The 24,344-nt window shown below is 45.2% G+C and overlaps 1 protein-coding gene and 3 non-coding genes across 7 annotated transcripts in view; 2 read left to right on the top strand and 2 right to left on the bottom strand.

The window, feature by feature from the left end:
- The window catches only part of LOC137313243 (zinc finger protein 268-like), a 73,985-nt gene extending 64,830 nt beyond the window's left edge, over positions 1-9,155 (top strand). For all 4 annotated transcript variants that reach the window (XM_067979377.1, XM_067979378.1, XM_067979375.1 and 1 more), the window contains one exon: positions 787-9,155. In XM_067979377.1, the coding sequence (XP_067835478.1) occupies positions 1,136-3,127 (1,992 nt within the window). In that variant the 5' untranslated portion in view covers positions 787-1,135 and the 3' untranslated portion in view covers positions 3,128-9,155. The remainder of the gene's footprint in view (positions 1-786) is intronic.
- On the top strand, positions 6,576-6,649 carry trnat-agu (transfer RNA threonine (anticodon AGU)). The gene has a single exon. It is a non-coding gene; the product is annotated as a tRNA-Thr (tRNA).
- A 3,805-nt stretch (positions 9,156-12,960) lies between the features above and the next one.
- Positions 12,961-13,032, bottom strand: trnaa-ugc (transfer RNA alanine (anticodon UGC)). Its single transcript has one exon. It is a non-coding gene; the product is annotated as a tRNA-Ala (tRNA).
- Positions 13,033-24,067: 11,035 nt separating this feature from the next.
- Positions 24,068-24,152, bottom strand: trnak-uuu (transfer RNA lysine (anticodon UUU)). The gene is given in 2 exon segments: positions 24,068-24,103; positions 24,116-24,152. It is a non-coding gene; the product is annotated as a tRNA-Lys (tRNA).
- Between the last annotated feature and the right edge of the window lie 192 nt (positions 24,153-24,344).

Genomic DNA, 24,344 nt, shown 5'->3' with positions numbered 1-24,344 from the left:
TGATCGGTCAGGGGGCGTCTGCAAATGAAGGGGAAATGGGGATCGGTCAGGGAGCGTCTGTAAATGAAGGAGAAATGGTGATCGGTCAGGGAGCGTCTGTAAATGAAGGGGAAATGGGGATCGGTCAGGGAGCGTCTGTAAATGAAGGGGAAATGGTGATCGGTCAGGGGGCGTCTGTAAATGAAGGAGAAATGGTGATCTCTATACCTTTAGTCATCCAGGGAGCTCTCGCTTTGGATGCTGTTCCTTTCCTCCTCTTGGGAATCTGTCTACTCTGCACCCAAACCAACTCCTCCTTGAAGGCCTCCCACTGTTCAATTACTGTTCTGCCTGCCAATTTTTGATACCAATCCACCTGGACAAGATCCCTTTTTAACTCACTGGAATTAGCCCTCCTCCAGTTAAGAATTTTCACATTTGACTGTCCCCTGTCCTTTTCCATAACTGTTCTAAACCAAATGAGATTATGATCACTGCTGCCCCACTGAAACATGCTCCACCTGCCCCACTTCATTCTCCACACCCAGCCCACGACTGTACTCACACTCTCTCACACCCTCTCACACTCACTCTCTCTCTCACACCCTTTCACTTATGGTTTAGGGCCACTGAAAGATGATGCGATGGGTTTGGATTTCAGCACAGGGAAGAGGGAGAGTGTGTGGGACGGGGATTTACAGCTTTGAGGAATGAGAGAGGAAATAATGTTCCATAGAAAGTAAAGTTATCTGATCTGAATTTCTATCCTGTAGTTACAGTGATAACTTTTATAAACTACTTTTACAGGGGAGGATTTGCAGAGGGAAACTCAAACCAAAGATCACGTCAAGATCTGACAGAGTCACTCGATTCATCAGGACCTGAATATCATCGACCTTTGAATGTGGAAGGAGAAATGTTTGTCTGTTCTGTCTGTGGGAGATGATTTTAGACATCAGTGTGAGTGGAAAAGCACCGAGACACACACCGAGTGAGAGTGTTCCAGTGCACTGACTGTGGAAAGAGCTTTAACCAGTTACACAGCCAGAAAAAACACCGCACCATTCACAGTGGGGAGAAACCGTACACGTGTTCTGTGTGTGGACGAGGCTTCAACTGATCGTCCAACCTGGAGAGACACAAGGACACCCAGACCATGGAGAAACCGTGGAAATGTGGGGAATGCGGGAAGGGATTCAATTACCCGTCCAGGCTGGAAATTCATCAACACAGTCACACTGGGGAGAGGCCGTTCACCTGCTCCGTGTGTGGGAAGGGATTCGCTCATTCATCCACCCTGCTGACACACCAGCGAGTTCACTCTGATGAGAGACCTTTTAAATGTTCTGACTGTGAGATGAGGTTTAAAAGCAAAATTAATCTGCTGATACACCAACGTACCCACACTGGGGAGAGGCCGTTCACCTGCTCTGTGTGTGGGAAAGGATTCACTATTTCATCCAGCCTCCAGACACACCAGCGAGTTCACACTGGGGAGAGACCTTTTAAATGTTCTGACTGTGAGAAGAGGTTTAAATGCAAAAGGAACCTGCTGACACACCAATGTACTCACACTGGGGAGAGGCCGTTCACCTGCTCCGTGTGTGGGAAGGGATTCACTCAGTCATCCCTCCTCCTGACACACCAGCGAGTTCACACTGGGGAGAGGCCGTTCACCTGCTCCGTGTGTGGGAAGGGATTCACTCAGTCATCCCTCCTCCTGACACACCAGCGAGTTCACACTGGGGAGAGGCCGTTCACCTGCTCCGTGTGCGGGAAGGGATACACTCGGTCATCCACCCTGCTGACACACCAGCGACTTCACTCTGATGAGAGACCTTTTAAATGTTCTGACTGTGAGAAGAGGTTTCAAAGCAAAAGTAATCTGCTGTCACACCAACGCACTCACACTGGGGAGAGACAGTTCATCTGCTCTGTGTGTGGGAAGGGATTCACTTGGTCATCTGAGCTTCTGACACACCAGCGAGTTCACGCTGGGGAGAGGCCTTTTAAATGTTCTGACTGTGAGAAGAGGTTTAAAAGCAAAATTGAACTGCTGAGACACCAACGCACTCACACTGGGGAGAGACCGTTCATCTGCACCGTGTGTGGGAAGAGATTCACTCAGTCGTCCATCCTGCTGACACACCAGCGAGTTCACACTGGGGAGAGGCCATTCACCTGCTCCTTGTGTGGGAAGAGATTCACTCGGTCATCCATCCTGCTGACACACCAGCGAGTTCACTCTGATGAGAGACCTTTTAAATGTTCTGACTGTGAGAAGAGGTTTAAAAGCAAAATTAATCTGCTGATACACCAACGTACCCACACTGGGGAGAGGCTGTTCACCTGCTCCTTGTGTGGGAAGAGATTCACTCAGTCTTTCATCCTGCTGAGACACCAGCGAGTTCACTCTGATGAGAGATCTTTTAAGTGTTCTGACTGTGAGAAGAGGTTTAAAAGCAAAATTGAACTGCTGAGACACCAACGCACTCACACTGGGGAGAGACCGTTCATCTGCACCGTGTGTGGGAAGAGATTCACTCAGTCATCCAACCTGCTGAAACACCAGCGAGTTCACACTGGGGAGAGGCCGTTCACCTGCTCCTTGTGTGGGATGAGATTCACTCGGTCATTCATCCTGCTGAGACACCAGCGAGTTCACTCCGATGAGAGACCTTTTAAATGTTCTGACTGTGAGAAGAGGTTTAAAAGCAAATTTAATCTGCTGACACACCAACGCACCCACACTGGGGAGAGGCCGTTCTCCTGCTCTGTGTATGGGAAGGGATTCGCTGGGTCATCAACCCTGCTGAAACACCAGCGAGTTCACACTGGGGAGAGGCCGTTCACCTGCACCTTGTGTGGGATGAGATTCACTCGGCCATCCAACCTGCTGAGACACCAGCGAGTTCACTCCGATGAGAGACCTTTTAAATGTTCTGACTGTGAGAAGAGGTATAAAAGCAAATTTAATCTGCTGACACACCAACGCACTCACACTGGGGAGAGGCCGTTCACCTGCTCAGTGTGTGGGAAGGGATTCGCTTGGTCATCCTCCCTGCTGAAACACCAGCGAGTTCACACTGAGAGACCTTTAAATGTTCTGACTGTGGGAAGAGATTTAAAATCAGAAACGAACTGCTGAGACATCGACGCACTCACACTGGGGAGAGACTGTTCACCTGCTCCGTGTGTGGGAAGAGATTCACTCGATCATCCCACCTTCTGAAACATTAACTTGTTGACACTATTGAGTGACCTTTTAATGCAGTGACTGTGAGAAGAGCTTTAAAAGCAGAAATGAACTGCTGACACATCAACGCATGCCCATTGGTTGAGAGACTGTTCACCTGCTCCGTGTGTGGGAAGGGATTCACTCAGTCATCACACGTGCTGAGACACCAGCGAGTTCACGAAATGAGCAGGTCCAACGAGCCGGTCTGTAACACAGGCCAATGACTCAGTGCAGCTCGTGACCCAGTCACTGGGCTCCGTTATAGCCTCTCCTTTGAGTAACACACAAAGAGAAATTGTAAATCTGAAACAGAAAGAGATAATGTATAACACTTCATATCAACCACCAGTTTTTCCCTCTTTCCGGCTTTTAAAACAATCTGTTTCACAGTTTGTCAAACCCGAAACAGCCTCTGGGATTTGCTGATTGAGAATTTCAGTGGAAATTGGGACCGTCATTAAGTATCGGAACAAATATCCCCGCTGAGGTTTCGGGATTGTTACTGGTTTATTTATATCAGTGAGTGACCGATTTTAAACCAGGTGAGGGTCTAAACTTAAGGTAAGAGCCTGGGATAGACAAGAGACTCTTCAATGTATCAAGTTAAATTACACTGACTCCACCAACACTGGACATCACATCCCTCAAACATTGTTACCTGTAACTGTATAAAACTGTTGAGGGTGGAAATGGGAAATAACTGAAAAAAACTTCATTGTATCAAAGTTAATTCTGATCATTATTATTATACAAACATTCGACAGCCTATCCCTTAAAAAGGACCCAATATCAAACCAGTCCCCAGTCCTTGGGCCTGTGCCTATGTTGTGATTTGCACCCGCTTCTGACTGACTTGGTATCAGACGCACTCCCGTCAACAGTAAACGGATGGAGCCGGATCCATAAGAGAAAAGTGAGGACCGACCTCCGCGGTTCTCCCAGAGTGCGGGAGGCGGAGTAACAGCAGCAGACAGAGAGATCTCTCTAAACCAGCCGCTGCCGTCGGAGAGAAGCGAGTCCCGTTCCGAGCCGTGTCTGTCAGGCGCCCGCTGACCCTCTCTTCACTGAAGGGGACCGATTCAGCACCAACTCACACACCCACCATTGGATCATTGAATCACCTTCAACACCTGAATTACATCACCACTTAATCCTCTATACACGAGGAAATACAAACCTTGTCCACGCAACCTGTCCTCATAATGTAACCATTTTAGCCCCGGTATCATTCTGGTCTTTCTGCGCTGCACCTCCTGCAAGGCCAATATATCCTTCCTGAGGTCTGGTGCCCAGGACTGAATGCCGTACTCTAAATGTGGCCTTAGCAGAGTTTATAGAATTCTAACATAACTTCCACCCTTTTGAATTCCAGTTCCCTTGAGATAAAGGCCGATATTCCATTAGCCATTTTAATTATTTTTTGCACCTGTCTGCCAACTCTTCCTGATTTCCCGAAGTATCTCGGCTCACCCACAGTTCCTGGCTTCTCACCATTTCGAAAATACTCTGATTTATCTTGCTTCGGGCCAAAGTGGATGGCCTCACACTTCCCCAGATTGAAACTTTGAACAGTCTGGGGCTCTTTTGTATAGAAAAGAGAAGGCTGAGGGTGACCTGATACAGGACTTTAAGATTATGCAAGGGTTTGATAGGTCAGATGTAGATAAGGTGTTTGTACTGTTGGGAGTGGGGACGTCAGAACTTAGGGCCATGAATATAATAGTCATCAATAAATCCAATCTGGCATTCAAGGGAAAAATATTTATCCAGAGAGGCGTTAGAATGTGCAGCTCTCTCCCACACGGAGTAGTTAAGGCGAATATCATGGATGCATTTACGGTGAAGTGAGATAAACACATGGAGGAGAAAGGAATATTCGGGTTTGCTCATAGGGTTAGATGAAGAGGGGTTGGAGGAGGCTCGTCTGCAGCATAAACACCGGTATAGTCTAGTTGGGCCGAATTGCCTGTTTCTGTGATGTACATTCGATGTAATTCTATGTAAGCTCCATCTGACACAGTTTTACCAACTCACTGAATCTATCAATTTCCTTTTACAACTTTATGCTCCCATCTACACGACTCACTGTGCCTCCTAACTTGGTGTCGTCAACAAACCTGGATATACCGCTCTCTATTCCTTTATCTGCCTCATTTATACAGATCCCTGGGGGACACCACTAATCAAATCCTGTCAATTTGAGTACATACCCATTAACCCTACTCTCTGTCTCCTACCTCCAAACCAACTCCCTCCCAATGTCAATGGGTTGCTTTGAATTCCACATGTCAACAGAAATGAGAATAGTCTCTGATGTTAAACCTTAACGAATGCCTCTGGAAGTCAATATACACATAACCCCCATAGACACTCCATTATTTACCACGTTAGTTACATCTTCAAAAAGTTCATCTATTTTCGTTGGACTTGACTTACACTTTACAAATCCATGCTGACTCTCTCTGATCAATTCATGTTTATCCAAGTGCTCAGTCATTCTTTCCCCAATAACAGATTCTGGTAACTTCCCCACAACAGACGTCAGACTAATAGGTCTATAATTTCCTGTTTTATCTCTCCTACCCTTCCTAATTAATGGAATGATATTTGAATTTTTTCAATCCATGGAACAATTCCTGAATCAAGAGAGTTTTGAACGATCATGACTAAAGCATGTACAATTTCCTCACCTATTCCCCTTAGTCCCCTGGGATGGTAAACATCAGGCCCTGGAGATTTGTCTATCTTTAGTCTAATTGTTTTCTCCAATACCATTATTTTACTTACACTGAATCCCCTTGATTTATTTTCAGTTTTCCTCGTGTCTCTGGTTTATTATCCTCATGCTTTTCTGTGAGGATTTGGCAAGTCTGCCATTTCCTGATTTTCAATTACAATATCACCTCCATCTGTCTTTAAGGGGCCCACATTACTCTTCGTCACCCTTCTTTCTCTTAATATACGTGTAAAAACCTTGAAAGTTGTCCTTAATTTCATTCACAAGTTTTTCTCGTTTTCCCTCTTTGCACCTTTTACGATTTTTTTTAGTTTCAGCACCACAATAAACAACACTTCACTGTGAAATTTGCTCAATTAGTTCTTCAGTGTCAGAGCGAGAATTGTCCATCCCTAATTTATTTAAAGTAACAAACAAACACAAGCACAAATATTCATCCGTGTATCAAAGCACTGATGGACACAGAAAGATAAACACAGCTTGAAACGCAGTCAGTATCGGGATTCACAGGGAAACTGGCAAGTGAAATAGACAAAGATCAAACAGTCTGAACCCCCAACAGAATGTGACGTGTAGCTGATAGATATTAATGAGAGGAGGTGGGAAACAGGACCATGAATGGGCACCGTGGCTTAGTTGGTTAAAGCACCTGTCCAGTAAACAGGAGATCCTGGGTTCAACTCTCAGGGGTGCCTTTGTGTAATTCGTGGTGTTTAGTGAATTTGAGAAGCGCACAGTGCTGTGTTTTGTTCAGGATCCAACACGGAACTGATCAGGAGGTCTTTTCAAAAATGCCTTTTCATCATACAGACAGCCCTCTCATAGAATGTGTCCGTGACACGTTCTTGTTTCTGGGCTCGTTGAGGTCGGGGTATAATTCTTGATTCGATGTTTCATCCCCTGGAGAAACCCTAATTTAGCCCTGGACTTTGGATCTTGATCTGCGGTTCAAAGTTTTGCGAAGAGGGAAAAGGAGTCCCCAAATCACTCCACCTGAATCTCAAGCGCTTTTGAAAGAAATTCAGTTCAAACAATCAGGACTTTAAAGGCACCTCAATGACCTGCACTTTCATTGAACGAGCTTTGCTTCCAATTACATTCAACCTTGAAACCGCTCTGGGTTTTCCCCTCACTGAAGCAGAGTGTGGCCGCTCTGTATCTGTGATCATGTCGGTGACGAGGTTCGCTCTGATATTGGTCGCTTTCAATTTTTAAGATCTCGCCAAGCTCAGGGAAAAGAAACCGGGTATCGAATTGTCCCTGTAAGTGATGAATTGAAGGGATTGGTGCTCCAAGCAGATCTGGAAAATTCACAGTGCGGTCACTCAGGAATTCCAAATCCACCCTCTCGCCACTCCCCCCGTCTCAGTCTTTCCATCTTTACCCTTCACTGCCGGTGTTCCAGGTTCGATCATCCGTGGCCGTTCAACGAAGCCTGAGAAGTCCATGAGGGAAAAACACGGAGAGTCAAGAGACAGAGACAAGGTGGGATCAAAGTATAGGAAGAAATAGGATCAATGTCAAGTTCTGCGAACGGGCAGAATTTAAGATGGAGCTTGGGAGAGATTCCTTCACGTGTCTTGCAATTTTGCAAGAGACCATTGGGCTCCGAATTAAAAGCATGAGCCGCGCTGGAGAGTCTCTCTGAGAGAGGGAAAGCGGTTCGTCAACTCCAGTTCATCGTTATTTGAGCAGTAAACATAACTTTAAGAAGTCGCGCTGCGAGGAGGATTCGAACGTACGCAGGAAATCCCCAGGGGATTCCGAGTCCAACGCCTTAACCACTCGGCGATCGCAGCTACAAACATCTGTTATGCACGGCTGTAAATCAGAATGTGATCTGTGATACAATGTTCTCTCCGACAGGTGAAAGGCCCTGATCCCTGGTCTGTGCTGATTCTCTGATAGTTTACTGGGTAAAGGCCCTGATCCCTGGTCTGTGCTGACTCTCTGATAGTTTACTGGGTAAAGGCCCTGATCCCTGGTCTGTGCTGATTCTCTGATAGTTTACTGGGTAAAGGCCCTGATCCCTGGTCTGTGCTGATTCCCTGATAGTTAACTGGGTAAAGGCCCTGATCCCTGGTCTGTGCTTATTCCCTGATAGTTTAGTGGGATTCATTCTGTATCTCTCAGTCTCTGGTACTGTGTGTGAGTGTGGGAATCATTTTGTGTCTGTCAGTCTCTGGTACTGTATGTTAGTGTCGGATTCATTCTGTATCTGTCACTCACTGATACTGTGTGTGAGTTTGGGATTCATTCTCTGTCTTGTCAGCAGTGTGTGTGAGAGTTTGTGATTCATTCTTTATAGGCAGTCTCTCATACTGTGTGTTAGTGTGGGATTCTTTCGGTATCTGTCAGTCTCTGTTTCTCCATGTGAGTGTGGGACTCATTCTTTATATACAGTCCCCAGTACTGTATGTGGGAGTTGAATTCATCCTAAATATGCAGTTACTCATACTGCATGTTAGTGTGGGATTCATACTGTACCTATCAGTCCCTGGTACTTGATGAGAGTGTGGGATTAACTCTGTGTCTGTCAGTCTCTAGTACTGTATGTGAGTTTGGGATTCCTTCTGCATCTGTGAGTGTTGGATTCATTCTGTGTCTGTGTGTCTCTGGTACTGTATCTGAATGTGAGTTTCATTCTGTATCTGTACATAATTATTCTCTCAGATTACATTATTGCGTTCAATACTTCAGCTTTAATATCTTAATGTTTGAAGAGTTTTACTCCTTATTTAATTTGTAAATATGGACGAACTTTAGGATTTAATGTTGGAGGTTTTAATCAGATAATTTGTGTGCTTTTTGGACCACTATTAAATCTGTATCTCTGAGTACGATTGTGGATGATAATGAATCTTTCAAACTGATAAGGTGACATTTTTGAATTGGTTTGTAATGTGTAGATCAGTCTGTAGAAATGGAATTGATACTGTATCTTTCAGTCTAATATTGTATGAGATTTTTGGACTGGTATATAATGTGTATCTCAGTCTGCACTAATAGAATTGATACTCTATCTTTAAATTTCATTCTACGAGTGCATTCTGAACAGGTATCTAATTTGTTTCTCAGGTTTACTATCTTTCAGTATTTCTCAATCGATACTGTACGTGAGGTTTGGATTTGTTTGCAATTTGTAGCAAATGGTTCACTTTTCGAATGGATATTTCATGTATTAAAGTCATGTGTGAGAGAGTTCTGGGATAGTATTCAATTGGAATCTCAGGTACATTATTGGGATTCATTCTGTCCCTTTCAATCGGATACCATGTGTGATTTCTCTCTGGTATTTAATTCGTAGCTATGTTGCCCGATTGTGAGATTGACACAGTGCCTTTCAATCTGAGAGTGTGATTTTGGACTGGGATTTTTGTATCTGCCTGTCAGCGGGACTGAGTTCGGGGCAAATGGAACAGTGTCTGCCTCACCCGCTCTGTTTGAATGTTGGATTGAAAGTGTGTCTCTGGAACTTGGGATCAGTGTGGGACTGACTACTTCTACTGTCTGAGACTGTGGAACTGATGACCTGTCTGTGTCTCTGTGCTCTGTGGGTGATAATGTACCTCCTGTGTGTGAGAAGGAGCTGGCTGCACTCCTCCTTGTGCCTCGGGTGGAGGAAACATCACATTCATTCTGGATCATTCAAGGATTCGCCTGCAGGAAGAAAAATGATCTCTTGTAACTCAAGAAACGGTGAGGTTGAAAATAGAATAGAGATCAGTTTAATATCTCTAATGATCATTTTGAATATCCACAAATGAAAACCAGTGATACAAACAGTGTCAGTGTCTGACTCCACTGCAGCACTCAGCTTCTGCACACCAGGTGTGTTGGGCTATTTTACAACAATTTAGTGATATCCAGACACAACCCAACCCCTGCACTGATCCATGAATGGGACTACCCGATGGGGCAGGGACCTTTGTCCAGGTCAGGTTTCTAATCCCCTCTCCCATGGGACTAACCGTTCAACCGAAAATAAACAGCCGCTGTTTAAATTGTGTCCTTCACACTTCTCACCTGATGCCTGCAATAGATGCTCTTTGTATAACTCCCCACATCCTTACTGTCCGGCTCTGTTTCCACTCTTCACTGTCCAATAACAATAAACAGGGTGAGACTGGAACTAAACCAGGACCATTCACTCCTGGTTTGGGGAGTGAAAGCAGCAATGGTTTTAATAGCAGGTTCTTCCCATTCTCTCTCCCTTCCCCTGGACACACCCTGTCCACACACAGCCCGAGAATGACCTCTCCCTTCCCCCCTCTCACTCCATGTTCCGGGACCAGTTCCTGATCCACTCCGCCTCTTACAAACAGCCCCCGGACTCCCCCTGCCCTTCCCCCGGACTCAATGCCGATCTCTGAGCCCATCTGCGGACACGGTCCCGGAGTGATGAGCTGCTGTAACGAGGCTGCTCTTTGCTCCCTTCCCCCGGGGGCCGTGATCTCTCCATTCCCGCCTGTCTGAGCAAAGGAAGTGGGTCTGGGGGAAAGGTCAGAGGGAATGGGCTCCACAGGCAGTGCAGGAACAGGCACCAGAATGGGAAACAGATGGGATTCCACCAGTGCCCAACGCTGGAATCCAGACTGACTTTACAATCTCCAACTATTAAACTCGAGGTTTCCATCCCTGCTGTTTCTCTCGGGGTCTTTTGATGGGAAAGAGTCTTTCAGAGATAAAGTGAGCGGCTGTGGAATGAGCCAATGGGTTCTGTTCATTCTTGGCTCCCTTACTGATAAAGTAACGTTTGACTCCGAAACTGGAGGGAGGATTCCTCAAACCAATCCTGGAGAAACGGGGGAGGAAAGTGGGAGTCGGTGTATTTGCTGGGACCGTGTAGGATTAATATCAGGCAGCAACAGTCCCAGTTTATTTCAATCGGAGTGAAACTCTCGGTCACTGAGAGTAATACAGAGCGGCCCTGAGCTGCAAGATTGCAGAGGGGACAACATGCAAGAGAGGGTTAAATGTGTGACACTGTCCCTGAGAGTGGGATTAATAATGTGTCTGTCTCTGAAATAATATCAGTGAGAGATGAGACTGCATCTTCTGTCACTCCACCTTGGAATAGCAATTGGAATGAAATATTTTCCAATTTGTTCCTGGGTGAAAACGGGACATTACAGGTCAGTTTCTCTCTCTCTCTTTTGTACAGATTATGAAGGTGGGATACTGTTCCTGAGAGTGATACAGAGACACTGATAGGAAGTGTAATTCTGATACTGTGCCTGTCTGTTTTTATCTCTCTCTAGCGCTGTACATGAAGGTGGAATATTGTTACTGAGTGTGAAACGGACATACTGATGGGAAGTGTAATTCTGATACTGTGTTTGTTTGTCTGTGTCTCTCTCTGTCTGTCTTTCTCTCTCCCCAGTGCTGTACAAGGAGGCGGGATACTGTTACTGAGCATAATATAGACACACTGATAGAAAGGGAAAGACTGATTCTGTGTCTGTGAACAAACCTCCGGTGCTATTGGTGAGACGGTCACTGTCCCTTTTACTGTATATCAGCCGGTCTGACGGGGCATTCATCATTCGCCAGTCCTGTAAGGAAAGGTGGAGAGAAACCGTCTGTAACTGTCTGACACTGGACTGTCTGTGAGTGTTGAATTTATTCAGTAACTAGTCGTGTCTGGGTGTTGAGAACGGGATGGAGAGGACACCAGTTACTATTATCTGACAGTCAGTCAGTTTAGCAGGAGAGAGAAACACAGAGAGACTGGAGGAGCCCAGAGCGGATAATTTTTATTTTCATCTTAACCAAACGGACAATACAATAATGTAAAAGGAGGAGGACAAGGTGAGGCACAGACAGCATTGAGTCTCATTTCACTATAGACGGACACAGGACTTGTCCCAGGTGAGGGTTTTGTGTTTAAAGATCACTTCACGAAAAACACCTTGACGATCTGGGGTTACAGACGGACATGACGGGCAGGAAAAGACCAGCTCGTTCATCAATCCTGCCCCACATGCCTGGAGCATCGTGACTGGACACTTCCTACACACACCACCAGCCCCACCCACCGGGAACATGGAATCTCCTGGGAGCGGTTACAAACCAGAAAAAAATCCAGGGCCAATCAGGAGGGGAAATTCTGGGAAATTCCTCCCCGACTCCCTCAGGCTATCGAATCGAGTCCAGTGGATCACACTGACCATGCGTAGGTTAACTGTAAAACCACTCACCTTCCATATGATGCGATCTCTGCCCCAGTCAAGAACCGGTCCAGATCCCTCGAGAAGGCGGAGAGAGAGTCAGCACTTACCGCACCAAAGAGAGTCAGAGTCAGCGCCCACCGCACCAGAGAGAGTCAGAGTCAGCGCCCACCGCACCAGAGAGGGACAGCACCCACCGCACCAAAGAGAGTCAGAGTCAGCGCCCACCGCACCAGAGAGAGTCAGAGTCAGCGCCCACCGCACCAGAGAGAGTCAGAGTCAGCACCCACCGCACCAGAGAGAGTCAGCACCCACCGCACCAGAGAGGGTCAGAGTCAGCACCCACCGCACCAGAGAGAGTCAGCACCCACCGCACCAGAGAGAGTCAGCACCCACCGCACCAGAGAGAGTCAGCACCCCCCGCACCAGAGAGGGTCAGCACCCACCACACCAGAGAGGGTCAGCACCCACCGCACCAGACAGAGTCAGCACCCACCGCACCAGCCGGGAATACATTCCAGATGCTCACTCCTCTCTGGGAAAAGAAGAAGCTCCCAACATCCAGACTATTCTTCCCTCTTTGTGGTCGGAACGCCGGTCCGCTGCTTCCCCCCAATCTGTGAAACTGGAAATAATCTATCACTGGGCAAGCTGTTCAACCATGAGATGGGAGCCATTGAAACACTGTGGGCGCTCTCGCATTGAATTATATTCTGTGCGGAGCGTTCGGTTTTTCGCGAGGTGAAGAAACTCTTGTCTCTCCTTGTGTGGAAATGTGAGGCGAGTCTCAGATGATATTCTCACAGTTGAATCTAAAATTTGAAATGTAACTTGTTTGGAGATGCCGGGGATTGAACCCGGGACCTCATACATGCAAAGCATGCGCTCTTCCACTGAGCGACATCCCCACGGGGCAAAAGGTACCTGAGAAATAAACAAGCGGGCACTTTAGAAGTGAAGCCGTGAGCTTTCTGCTCCGTCTCTCCAGGACATCGAGATGCCCAGCGGTCCAGCGTGTTCACAATGTTCAACCTCTGCTTCAGTTCACGGGGTTTCTGCTCCTCTTTACTTTGAACTTTCCAAAAAAAAGTCTGTGGAAATAAAAAAACCCAATCGCTAATGGTCAGTGACAAGGCTGAAATCCAACCTCTGAATCATAAAGTGAGATGGAAGAATGACAGAGCGTCAAACAGGAACAAGAGCTGGGACTGCTCGCTCGATATTGCACCGTCACACATTCCCCTCAGTCGGCGGCTGCTTTGAGTTGAGCTGTTGAGGGGACCGAGAGATGAAGTCCCGCTCCGGGACAATTTAATGCTTGTGGAGCCTCAGAAGTTGGAACTCGCTGAGCTCAAAAAGCGTCATTCAACTTTCCGTGGGGAATTCTGGTGAAAAATTATTTAGGAAGATGCTAAGAGTTGAACCCAGGACCTCAACACATGCAAAACATGCGCTCGATCACTGAACTAAATCCCCAGATCACAAAACCCTCTAACCAAGGAAAGAAGAACTGATTGTCCTCATTTTATGAGGCCACCCGTGGTGGGTGTGCACTCCACTCTGCATTTTACTGGAGAAATAATCAATTTATATTATGTAACTATCCCCCACTCACTGCATTTTACTGGAGAAATAATCAATTTATATTATGTAACTATGCCCCACTCACTGCATTTTACTGGAGAAATAATCAATTTATATTATGTAACTATCCCCCACTCACTGCATTTTATGCCTGAGAGACACCTTGATTTAATGAACCTTCAGTCCCTTTATCTACATGTCTTTTAGACATTATGCTATCACAGCACATTCCTCCCTTAGGTCTGTTCATTCCCACTTTACTGTTGTCAGCATCCTTTTAGTTTTAACTGCAAACTTGACTATAATAACCATCATGCATCCTTCTCGGCCCACCAGCACTTTCTTATTGAACACACGTTACATGTTTCATTCTATATTAATACACAGTGCAGTTTACATTTATAGATACATAGATTCACAGTACATTTTGTTCTACTTCTACTATTGATTATAATTATACTAAATTCTATCTGTTAATGGGTTAATCCTTACACGTTGTTCTTCCTGACTCGAAACACCGTAGTTCAATCCTGGATGTGATTAACTGCAGAATCCAACCCCTGCAGTCACTTGTGAACTCGCTGGTGTCTCAGCACATGTGATGACTGAGTGAATCCCTTCCCACACACGGAGCAGGTGAACAGTCTCTCCACAATGTGCGTGAGTTGATGTGTCAGCAGTTCATTTCTGCTTTTAAAGCTCTTCTCAAAGTTACTGCATTAAAAGATCACTCAATAGTGTGAACAAGTTGATGTCTCAGAAGGTCAGATGAATTTGTGAATCCCTTCCCACACATGGAGCAGGTGAACAGTCTCTCCCCAGTGTCAGTGTGTTGGTGTTTCAGATCATTTGTTTTAAAGCCCTTCTCACAGTCAGAACATTTCAGAGGTCTCTTATCAGAGTGAACTCGCTGGTGTCTCAGCAGGTGTGATGACCGAGTAAATCTCTTCTTACACAGGGAGCAGGTGAACGGCCTCTCCCTAACGTGAGTGTGTCGATGTCTTCACAATTTGTATCTGCATTTAGAGCTCTTCGTGCAGTCAGAACATTCAAAAGGTCTCTCCCCAGTCTGAACAAGTTGATGTTTCAGCAGGGAGGATGAATGAGTGAATCTCTTCTTACACACGGAGCAGGTGAACGGCCTCTCCCCAGTGTGAACTCGCTGGTGTGACAAAAGTTGTGATGACAGTGTGAATCTCTTCCCGCACACGGAGCAGGTGAACGGCCTCTCCCCGGTGTCACTGCGTTGATATCTCAGCAGTTCGTTTCTGCTTTTAAAGTTCTTCCCACAGTCAGAGCATTTAAAAGGTCTCTCATCAGAGTGAACTCGCTGGTGTGTCAGCAGGGTGGATGACCGAGTGAATCCCTTCCCACACACGGAGCAGGTGAACGGCCTCTCCCCAGTATGATTGCGTCTATGAGTTTCCAGCTCTGAAGGGTAATTGAATCCCTTCCCACAGTCCCCACATTTCCACGGTTTCTCCATGGTCCGGGTGTCCTTGTGTCTCTCCAGGTTGGACGATCAGTTGAAGCCTCGTCCACACACAGAACACGTGTACGGTTTCTCCCCGCTGTGAACGGTGTGATGTTTTTTCAGGCTGTGTAACTGGTTAAAGCTCTTTCCACAGTCAGTGCACTGGAACACTCTCACTTGAGTGTGTGTGTCTCGGTGCTTTTCCACTCACACTGATGTTTGAAATCTTCTCCCACAGATAGAACAGACAAACATTTCTCCTTCCACATTCAAAGGCCGATGATATTCAGGTTCTGATGAATCGAGTGACTCTGTCAGATCTTGGCGTGCTGTTTGGTTTGAGTTTCCCTCTGCAAATCCTCCCCTTCTAATACCCTGCAAAAGGAGTTTATAAAAGTCATCACTGTAAGTACAGGATAGAAATTCAGAACAGACACTTCTCGTGTCTACAAAACATTCTTTCCTCTATTGTGCCTCAAAGCTGTAAATCCATGTCCCACACACTCTCCCTCCTCCCTCTGCTGCAATCCAAACCCATCGCATCATCTTTCAGTGGCCCTCAACCATGAGTGAAAGGTTGAGAGAGTGAATGTGAGAGAGTGAAAGGGTGAGAGAGTGAAAGTGTGAGAGAGTGAATGTGAGAGAGTGAATGTGAGAGAGTGAGTGTGAGAGTGTGTGAGAGAGTGAGTGTGAGAGTGAATGTGAGTGAGTGTGAGAGAGAGTGAGTGAGAGAGAGTGTGAGAGAGTGAATGTGAGTGTGAGAGAGTGAATGTGAGTGAGTGTGAGAGAGTGAATGTGAGTGAGTGTGAGAGAGAGTGAGTGTGAGAGAGTGAGTGTGAGAGAGTGAATGTGAGTGTGAGAGAGTGAGTGTGAGAGAGTGAGTGTGAGAGAGTGAATGCGAGACATTGAATGTGAGAGAGTGAATGTGAGAGTGAATGTGAGTGTGAGAGAGTGAGTGTGAGAGAGTGAATGTGAGTGAGAGTGAATGTGAGAGTGTGAATGTGAGAGAGAGTGTGAGGGAGTGAGTGTGAGAGAGTGAGCGTGAGAGTGTATGAGAATGTGAGAGTGAGTGTGAAAGAGTGAATGTGAGAGAGTGAGTGTGAGCACAGCAGTGGGCTCGGTGTGGAGAATGAAGTGGGGCAGGTGGAGCATGTTTCAGTGGGGCAGCAGTGATCATAATCTCATTCGGTTTGGAACAGTTATGGAAAAGGACAGGGGACAGTCAAATGTGAAAATTCTTAACTGGAGGAGGGCAAATTCCAGTGAGTTAAAAAGGGATCTTGTCCGTGTGGATTGGAATCAAAAATTGGCAGGCAGAAGAGTAATTGAACAGTGGGAGGCCTTCAAGGAGGAGTTGGTTTGGGTACAGAGTAGACAGATTCCCACGAGGAGGAAAGGAACAGCATCCAAAGCTCGAGCTCGGATGAATAAAGATATAGAGATCACCATTGCTCCTTCATTTACAGACGATCACTGACCGATCACCATTTCTGCTTCATTTGTAGACGCTCCCTGACAAATCATATATCTCCTTCATTTACAGATGCTCCCTGACCAATCACATATCTCCTTCATTTACAGACGCTCCCTGACTGATCACCAGTTCTTCAATTACAGACGCTCCCTGACCGATCACCAGTTCTTCAATTACAGATGCTCCCTGACCAATCACCACTTCTCCTTCATTGGCAGAAGCTCCCTGACCGATCACCATTTCTTCTTCAATTGCAGACGCTCCCTGATCGATCACCATTTTCCTTCATTTACAGACGCTCCCTGACCGATCCCCATTTCCCCTTCATTTACAGACGCTCCCTGACCGATCCCCATTTCCCCTTCATTTGCAGACGCTCCCTGACCGATCACCATTTCTCCTTCATTTGCAGACGCTCCCTGACCGATCACCATTTCTCCTTCATTTGCAGACGCTCCCTGACCGATCCCCATTTCCCCTTCATTTCCCGGCGGGTAGTGAGGGGGGGATAATGTTCACTGTTTTATATTCGGGTCTGGGGCCGCACTCGGGGTTTGTAAAGCCTGAGCCTGGGCCTGAGCCCGGACCCGGGCCCCGGGGTTTATTGAGCCTCTTGCTCCGATCCTCTGACCTGCACCGAACGCGCTCCTCCCGCAGCCTCGACTGGCCGCGCATGCTCAGGACACACTGCCCGATAATGAGTCACAACTGCGCCTGCGTGCTGGGCTCCACTGATTCAGATAGGGCACAATCTGAACCGCGCTGCATGCTGGGTGGTACAGCCGCCATTGATGATCTTTATATCAGGCCGAAAAACAAAAGACATTGGAAGCAGGGAGAGCGCGTTTGGACCAAGGATAATAAAATAAACTGAAACCCCAGCGCTTCGAGCCATTTAAACCGGCACAAACACACAGCATAGAAGCCCTCCCCCCTCCACCCCGAATTTGGTGAACTCCAGAAAAAAACATTTCAGTGACTTTTATTAATTTCGTTTTATTAACTGAAGGGTTCAATTTATGTTTATTTTCCAAATGCACCTCGGGACCGCCAGTCTCACCATTCATCCCGCCTGGCGATTAAGGAGAGATCCGGACCAATAGGAGGAGCGGAAATTTATAGGCATTTCATATAACTCGTGGGGTGTTGCAGGGATCAGTACTGTGGCTCAATTATTTACAATGTATATCAATGACTTGGATGGAGGAACAGAGTGTCTTGTGGCCAGATTTGCTGATGATGCAAAGATAGGTGGAATAGCAAGTTGCAATGAGGACACAACGTGTCTGCGAAGGGATGTTGCCTGGTTAAGCGAATGGGCAAAAATTGGCAGATGGAATATAATGTGGGAAAATGTGAAGTCATCCACTTTGGGAGGAAAAAAATATTTTGCTTTTTTATTTGAATGGAGAAATACTACAAAATGCTGCAGTACAGAGGGATCTGGGTTTCCTCGTGCAAGAAAGACACAATTCAACATACAGGTGCAGCAGGTAATCCGGAAGGCAAACGGAATATTGGCTTTTATGTCTCGGGGGATGGAGTATAAAAGCAGTGAAGTCATGCTACAAATGTACAGGGTGCTGGTGAGACCACAACTGGAGTACTGCGTACAGTTCTAAGGAAGGACATACTTGCATTTGAGGCAGTTCAGAGAAGGTTCACTAGGTTGATTCCGGGTATGAAAGGGTTGTCTTATGATGAAAGTTTGAAGAGGCTGGGTCTATACTCAATGGAGTTTAGAAGAATGAGAGGAGATCCAATTGAAACAGACAAGATTCTGAGGGGACTCGATAGCGTAGATGCTGAGAGGATGTTACCCCTCATGGGGGAATCTAAAACTAGGGGGTACAGTCTCAGAATAAGGGGTCACCCGTTTAAGACGGAAATGAGGAGGAATTTCTTCTCCCAGAGCGTCGTGAGTCTTTGGAATTCTTTACCCCAAAAAGCTGTGGAGGCTGAGTCATTGAATACATTCAAGTCTGAGTTAGACAAATTTTTGATCAGCAAGGGAGTCAAAGGATATGGGGAAAGGGCGGGAAAGTGGAGCTGAGGTAAAAATCAAATCAGCCATGATCTCATTAAATGGCGGAGCAGGCTCGAGGGGCCGAATAGCCTGCTCCTGCTCCTATCTCTTATGTTGTTATGGTAAATTGACTGGACGGCTGTGCGGACAGTTGGTCCTCCAACCAATCGGAGTGTGTGAGGGGCGGGAGTTGCGCCACTGAATGGGCGGTTCTAAGTCCAGATATCCGTCATTGTCTGAAGCATCATTTTTTAAAAGTAATTTATCTTAAGCTCCAGGAGAAAACTCGACCTTTCTGTTGTGGCTTGAAACAGATGAAACCAGATGAAGTGGAGCAAATATTTCAACATTTATTAGAAAAACACATTAATTAAGAACAGCCAACATGCATAATTTGAGATATCTCAATTCTACTGATAAAGGGAATGTAGTGGATGTTGTGTTGATGGATTGTGAAAAGGTGTTTGATAAGATGACGGACAGGAGGCTTGTTGATAAAATTAATACCCACGATATTAAAATGAATGCGGCAGTGTGGATAGGAAGTTGTGTAAAGGGCAGAAAACAGAGAGTAGTGGTTAATGGATGTTCTTCAGACTGGAGGGATGTAAACAGTGGTGTCTCCCAGGGTCAGTGTTGGGACCATTGCTCTTCTCAATATAGAGAATGATCTCAGCTTGGGTATGTGGGACACAAGGTGAAAATCTCGAGATGACTTCAACGTTGGCAGCGTGGGGAACTGTGACTTCATTGTAATGTGCACAGGTTCGTAAACAGGCAGGTGAAATTTAATGCAGAGAAAAGTGACGTGATACATTTTGAGAGGAAGAAAAATGAGATGAAATGTACACTAAATGGTCAAAGTTTAAAATTAGAGGAGCAGAGAGACTTAGGGATGGAAGGTTCTAAATAATGCATTGTCTTATTAATTAATAAGTCTGAGAGTCAGCAACTTTAATACATTATTGAGAAATATATGAGCAAATTCTCTTTCCTGTACTGTACCAGAGTAAACATGCCAGTCCCCCCCGTGTACACGAGATGATCCCGCTGGATGGAACCTCAGGCACCCTGAGCTTGATCTCCGGTGTCTCCAGTCCTGACTGTCCCTTACATCAGTATCCCCTCACTTTTATACTGTGTTGTGATCCATCTCTGTCACTGGAGCTGGAACTTCCCCAGTCTGTGGTTTACAAGGACACATTGCTTGGTTCCCAGCAGTTATTTATCTTCAGTAGCGTTCTCATGATCACTGAACTACCCTGCTTACTGTTAATTAGACTCATAGAATCAAAGAAATTCATGGTACAGAAAGAGGCCATTCGGCCCATCATATCTGTGCCGGCCGAAAAAGCGCTATCCAGCTTAATCCCACTTTCCAGCTCTTGGCCCATAGCCTTGTAGCTTCCGGCAGTTCAAGTATTCTTAAAATGCGATGAGAGTGTCCGCCTCAACCACCCTTTCAGGCAGTCAGTTCCAGACCCCCACAACCCTTGGGTGAAAGAATTTCTCCTCAGTTCCCCACTAAACCTTCTACCAATCACTTTAAATCTATGCCCCTGGTTATTAACCTCTCTGCTAAGAGAAGTGGGTCCTTCCAATCCACGCTATCTGGGACCCTCATAATTTTGTTCACCTCAATTAAATCTGCCTTCAGTCTCCTCTGTTCCAAAGAAAACAACCCCAGCCTATCCAATCTTTCCTCATAGCTAAAATTCTACAGTCCAGGCAACATCCTTGTAAATCTTTCTTGCCTTGTATAAAATGTCTGCTATTTGAAAGTCGTGACATTGATCAAAGTCCATGTTAAGTTTTCTTGCCATTTGTGTCAAGATTTGGAAAAGATCTGCTGCCTGATACTTTAAATATTGCCGACCTTTAACTGTAGCTCACAGTGTCTGAACAGTCACTGTTATCATTATCCTTTTATGTATCTCCTTGTACTCCACCTCCTTAACAGCACAAGCTGATCACAGCAATGTTTTCTTCAAATGGAATCCCAATGTGAAAAAATGCACAATTTCAAAGCGAAGCATCATGTGCAAGATTGGAAGGAGAGTGCGAGTGGAGATAATGGGCTTGGATCAGTGATCCCTTGAGCATTAAGACATTCATTATCTGAAAGAAGCCCGGAGATGAGATTTTTGTCTATATTTATCAGTATAGAAAAGAAGGGAGTTGAAATCCTTTTGTCTATTCATCCTGCTATCGACAAAATCCTTCGCCTCTCAATGCCCAGCATCTTTCTTTCCAACTCCCTGCTCTCTGCAGGGAAGGATTGGTTTCATTAATTCTCTGTGTTTTCAGCAAACATCTCATTCACCTCGCAGATCTGGCCGTGTCTTCTACTTATAAGTCATCCCATCATGTTAGCAACTCAAGATAAGCTGTTTTATGTTGATGGAATGCATTTGAGTCAGTTTTCTAGATCAATATGTCGAGGAATCAACAAGGGAACAGGCTATTTTAGATCTAGTATTTTGTAATGAGACAGGGTTAATTAGTAATCTTATATTAAATGATCCTCTGGGGAACAACCATCATAATATGATAGAATTTCACATTGAGTTCGAAAGTTTGAGAGTGATGTCATTAAGTCGGAAACTAGGGTCTTAAATTTAAACAAAACCAATAACGTAGTTATGAGGATTGAGTTGGCTAAGGTAGTTTGGGAAATTAGATTAAAAATATGATGATAGACAAGCAATAGTGAACATTTAAAGAAATAATTTATAATTCCTCAACAAAATTACATTCCCTTGAGGGTTAAAAACTCCACCGGAAAAGTGGTCCAACCTTGGTTAATTGGAGAAATTAATGATATTTTAGGTTAAAAGAGGCTTATAATGTTGCCAAAAAGAATAGTAAGCCTGAGGATTAGGAGAGTTTTAGAAATCAGCAAAGGATGACCAAGAAATAGATAAATATGTATAAAGGAAGAGATTAGCGAAAGTAAACATGGGTCCCTTGGAGACAGAGACAGGAGAATTTATAATGGAGAATAAGGAAATGAAAGAGATGTTAAACAAGTATTTTGTATCTGTCTTCACAGTAGAGGACACACAAATCATACCAGAAGTATTAGGGAACCAAGGTTCTAATGAGAGTGAGGAACCTGAAGCAATTAAGATTAGTAATGAAAAAGTACTGGAGAAATTAATGGGACTAAAAGCTGACAAATTCATTGGCCCTGATGGCCTACATCCTAGGGTTTTAAAAGAGGTGGCTGCAGAGAAAGTGGATGCATTGGTTTTATCTTCCAGAGTTCCCATGATTCTAGAAAGGTCCCCGTGGATTGGAAGGTAAGAAATGTAACCCCTCTATTCATAGAATTACATAGATAGAATTACAGCACAGAAACAGGCCATTCGGCCCAACAGGCCTATGCCAGTGTTTATGCTCCACATGAGCCTCCTCCCTCCCTACTTCATCTCACCCTATCAGCATATCCTTCTATTCCTTTCTCCCTCATGTGTTTATCCAGCTTCCCCTTAAATGCATCTGCTATTCGCCTCAACTACTCCTTGTGGTTGCGAGTTCCACATTCTCACCGCTCTCTGGGTAAAGAAGTTTCTCCTGAATTCCCTTATTGGATTTATTAGTGACTGTCTTATATTTATGGTCCCTAGTGCTGGTCTCCCCTGCAGACATAAGGGTCAACCACATAGCACAGAACAGGAGTCATAAGTCGGCCAGAGAGTAGATGTGGCAAGTTGCCCTTCCCTGAACTAGTTGGGTTCGTATGACAACCCACGGTTTGTTTTCTGGTGCTGTCTAATGAAGCACCAGATTTATTGAAGTCAATTTCACAACTTGTCATGGTGTAATTTGAGCTCATTATTCCCGGCTGCTAGTCCAATCACACAATCACTACACTACTGTACCCATAATAGTGTCCTTTGAACGGGCACTTAATAATTCGAGAAAGGAGGGTGAGAGAAAACAGGGAACTACAGGCCATTTCGCCTGACAATAGTAGCAGGGAAAATGCTAGAATCTATTACTAGGGACGTGGTAAAAGGGCACTCAGAAAATGATAATACGATTAGGCACATGAAACACGATTTTATGAAAGGGAAAATTGTGTTTGACAAACTCTATTAGAGGTTTTGAGGGTTTAGATAGCAGGGTAGATAAGGGAGAACCAGTGGATGCAGAATATTTGGATTTTCAAAAGGCATTCGATAAGGTGCCACACAAAAGTTTGTTAAACAAGATTAGGGCTCATGGGATTCTGGGTAATATATTAACATGGTTTGGGGATTTGATGACGTACAGAAAACAGGAAGTCGGAATAAACAGGTCATTTTGGGGTTGGCAGGTTGTAACTAGTGGGGTGCAGTGAAGATCAGTGCTTGGGCCTCAGATATTTACAATCTATATTAATGACTTAAATGAGGGGACCGAGTGTAATGTGTCCAAGTTTGCTGACGATACAAAACTAGGTGGGAAAGTAAGCTGTGAGGAGGACGCAAAGAGGATGCAAAGTGATACAGACAGGTTAAGTGAGTGGGCTAGAAGGTGCCAAATGAAGCATAAAGTGGGGAAATGTGAGGTTATTCACTTTGGTTGGAAGAATCGAAAAGCAGAATATCTTTTAAAATGTAAGAGACTACGAAATGTTGGTATTCAGAGGGATTTGTGTGTCTTTGTACACGGATCACAGAAATTTAACATTCAGGTGCAGCAAGCAATTAGGAAAGTAAATAGTATCTTGGCCTTTATTGCGAGATGGTTGGAGTACAAAGATAAGGAAGTCTTGCTGCAATATCGGGCTTTGGTGAGACCACATCTGGAGTGCTGTGTACAGTTTTGATCTCCTTACTTGTGGAACGATACACTTGCCTTAGAGTGGGTGCTAAAAAGTTTGGCTAGGTTAACTCCTGGGGTGAGAGGGTTGTCCTGTGAGGAGAGATTGAGTAGAATGGGCCGATATTCTCTGGAGTTTAGAATAATGAGGTGATCTCATTGAAACATATAAAATTCTTAAAGGACTTGACAGTGTAGATGCTGGGAGGCTGTTTCCCCTAGCTGGAGAGTCTAGAACTAAGGGTTATAATGTCAAGATAAGGAGTCGGACATTTAGGACAGATATGAGGAATAATTTCTTCATTGAGAGGGTTGTGAATCATTGGAATTCTGTACCCCAGAGGGCTGTGGATGCTGAACCATTGAGTATTTTCAAAACTGAGATCGATGGATTTTTGGGTGCTCGGGGACTCAAGGGATGTGGAGATAGGTCAAAAATCAAGTTGAGGTCGAAGATCAGCCATTAATTTATGGATTGGCGGAGCAGGCTCGAGGGACTGAATGGCCAACTCTTGCTCCTTTCACTGATGTTGGTCCGCTGGAAAAGCAGAACTTGCCAGCTGTTTTAAAACTTTTAGCCTGAACAGGGACTTGAACCCTGGACCCTCAGATTACTACCTGTTTTAAAAGTCTGATGCTCTACCGACTGAGCTATCCAGGCTCGCTATATGATTGGTTTCCATCATACAGATTCATGGTGGGACTCTGAATTATCCCCGTCGATGTCGAATTCGGGGGAGCATCTCTTTTATACAATTCTCAGCAACGTGTTGAGGAGAATCCTTGTTTCTGTTGAACATGATGTAAGAAACATGGACAGCGAACTCGTGAGTTTACAATTCTACTTGTTTGT

This window comes from Heptranchias perlo, unplaced genomic scaffold, assembly GCF_035084215.1.
Source record: "Heptranchias perlo isolate sHepPer1 unplaced genomic scaffold, sHepPer1.hap1 HAP1_SCAFFOLD_445, whole genome shotgun sequence".
NCBI lineage: Eukaryota > Metazoa > Chordata > Chondrichthyes > Hexanchiformes > Hexanchidae > Heptranchias > Heptranchias perlo.
This window is presented reverse-complemented; position numbering and strand designations above follow the sequence as displayed.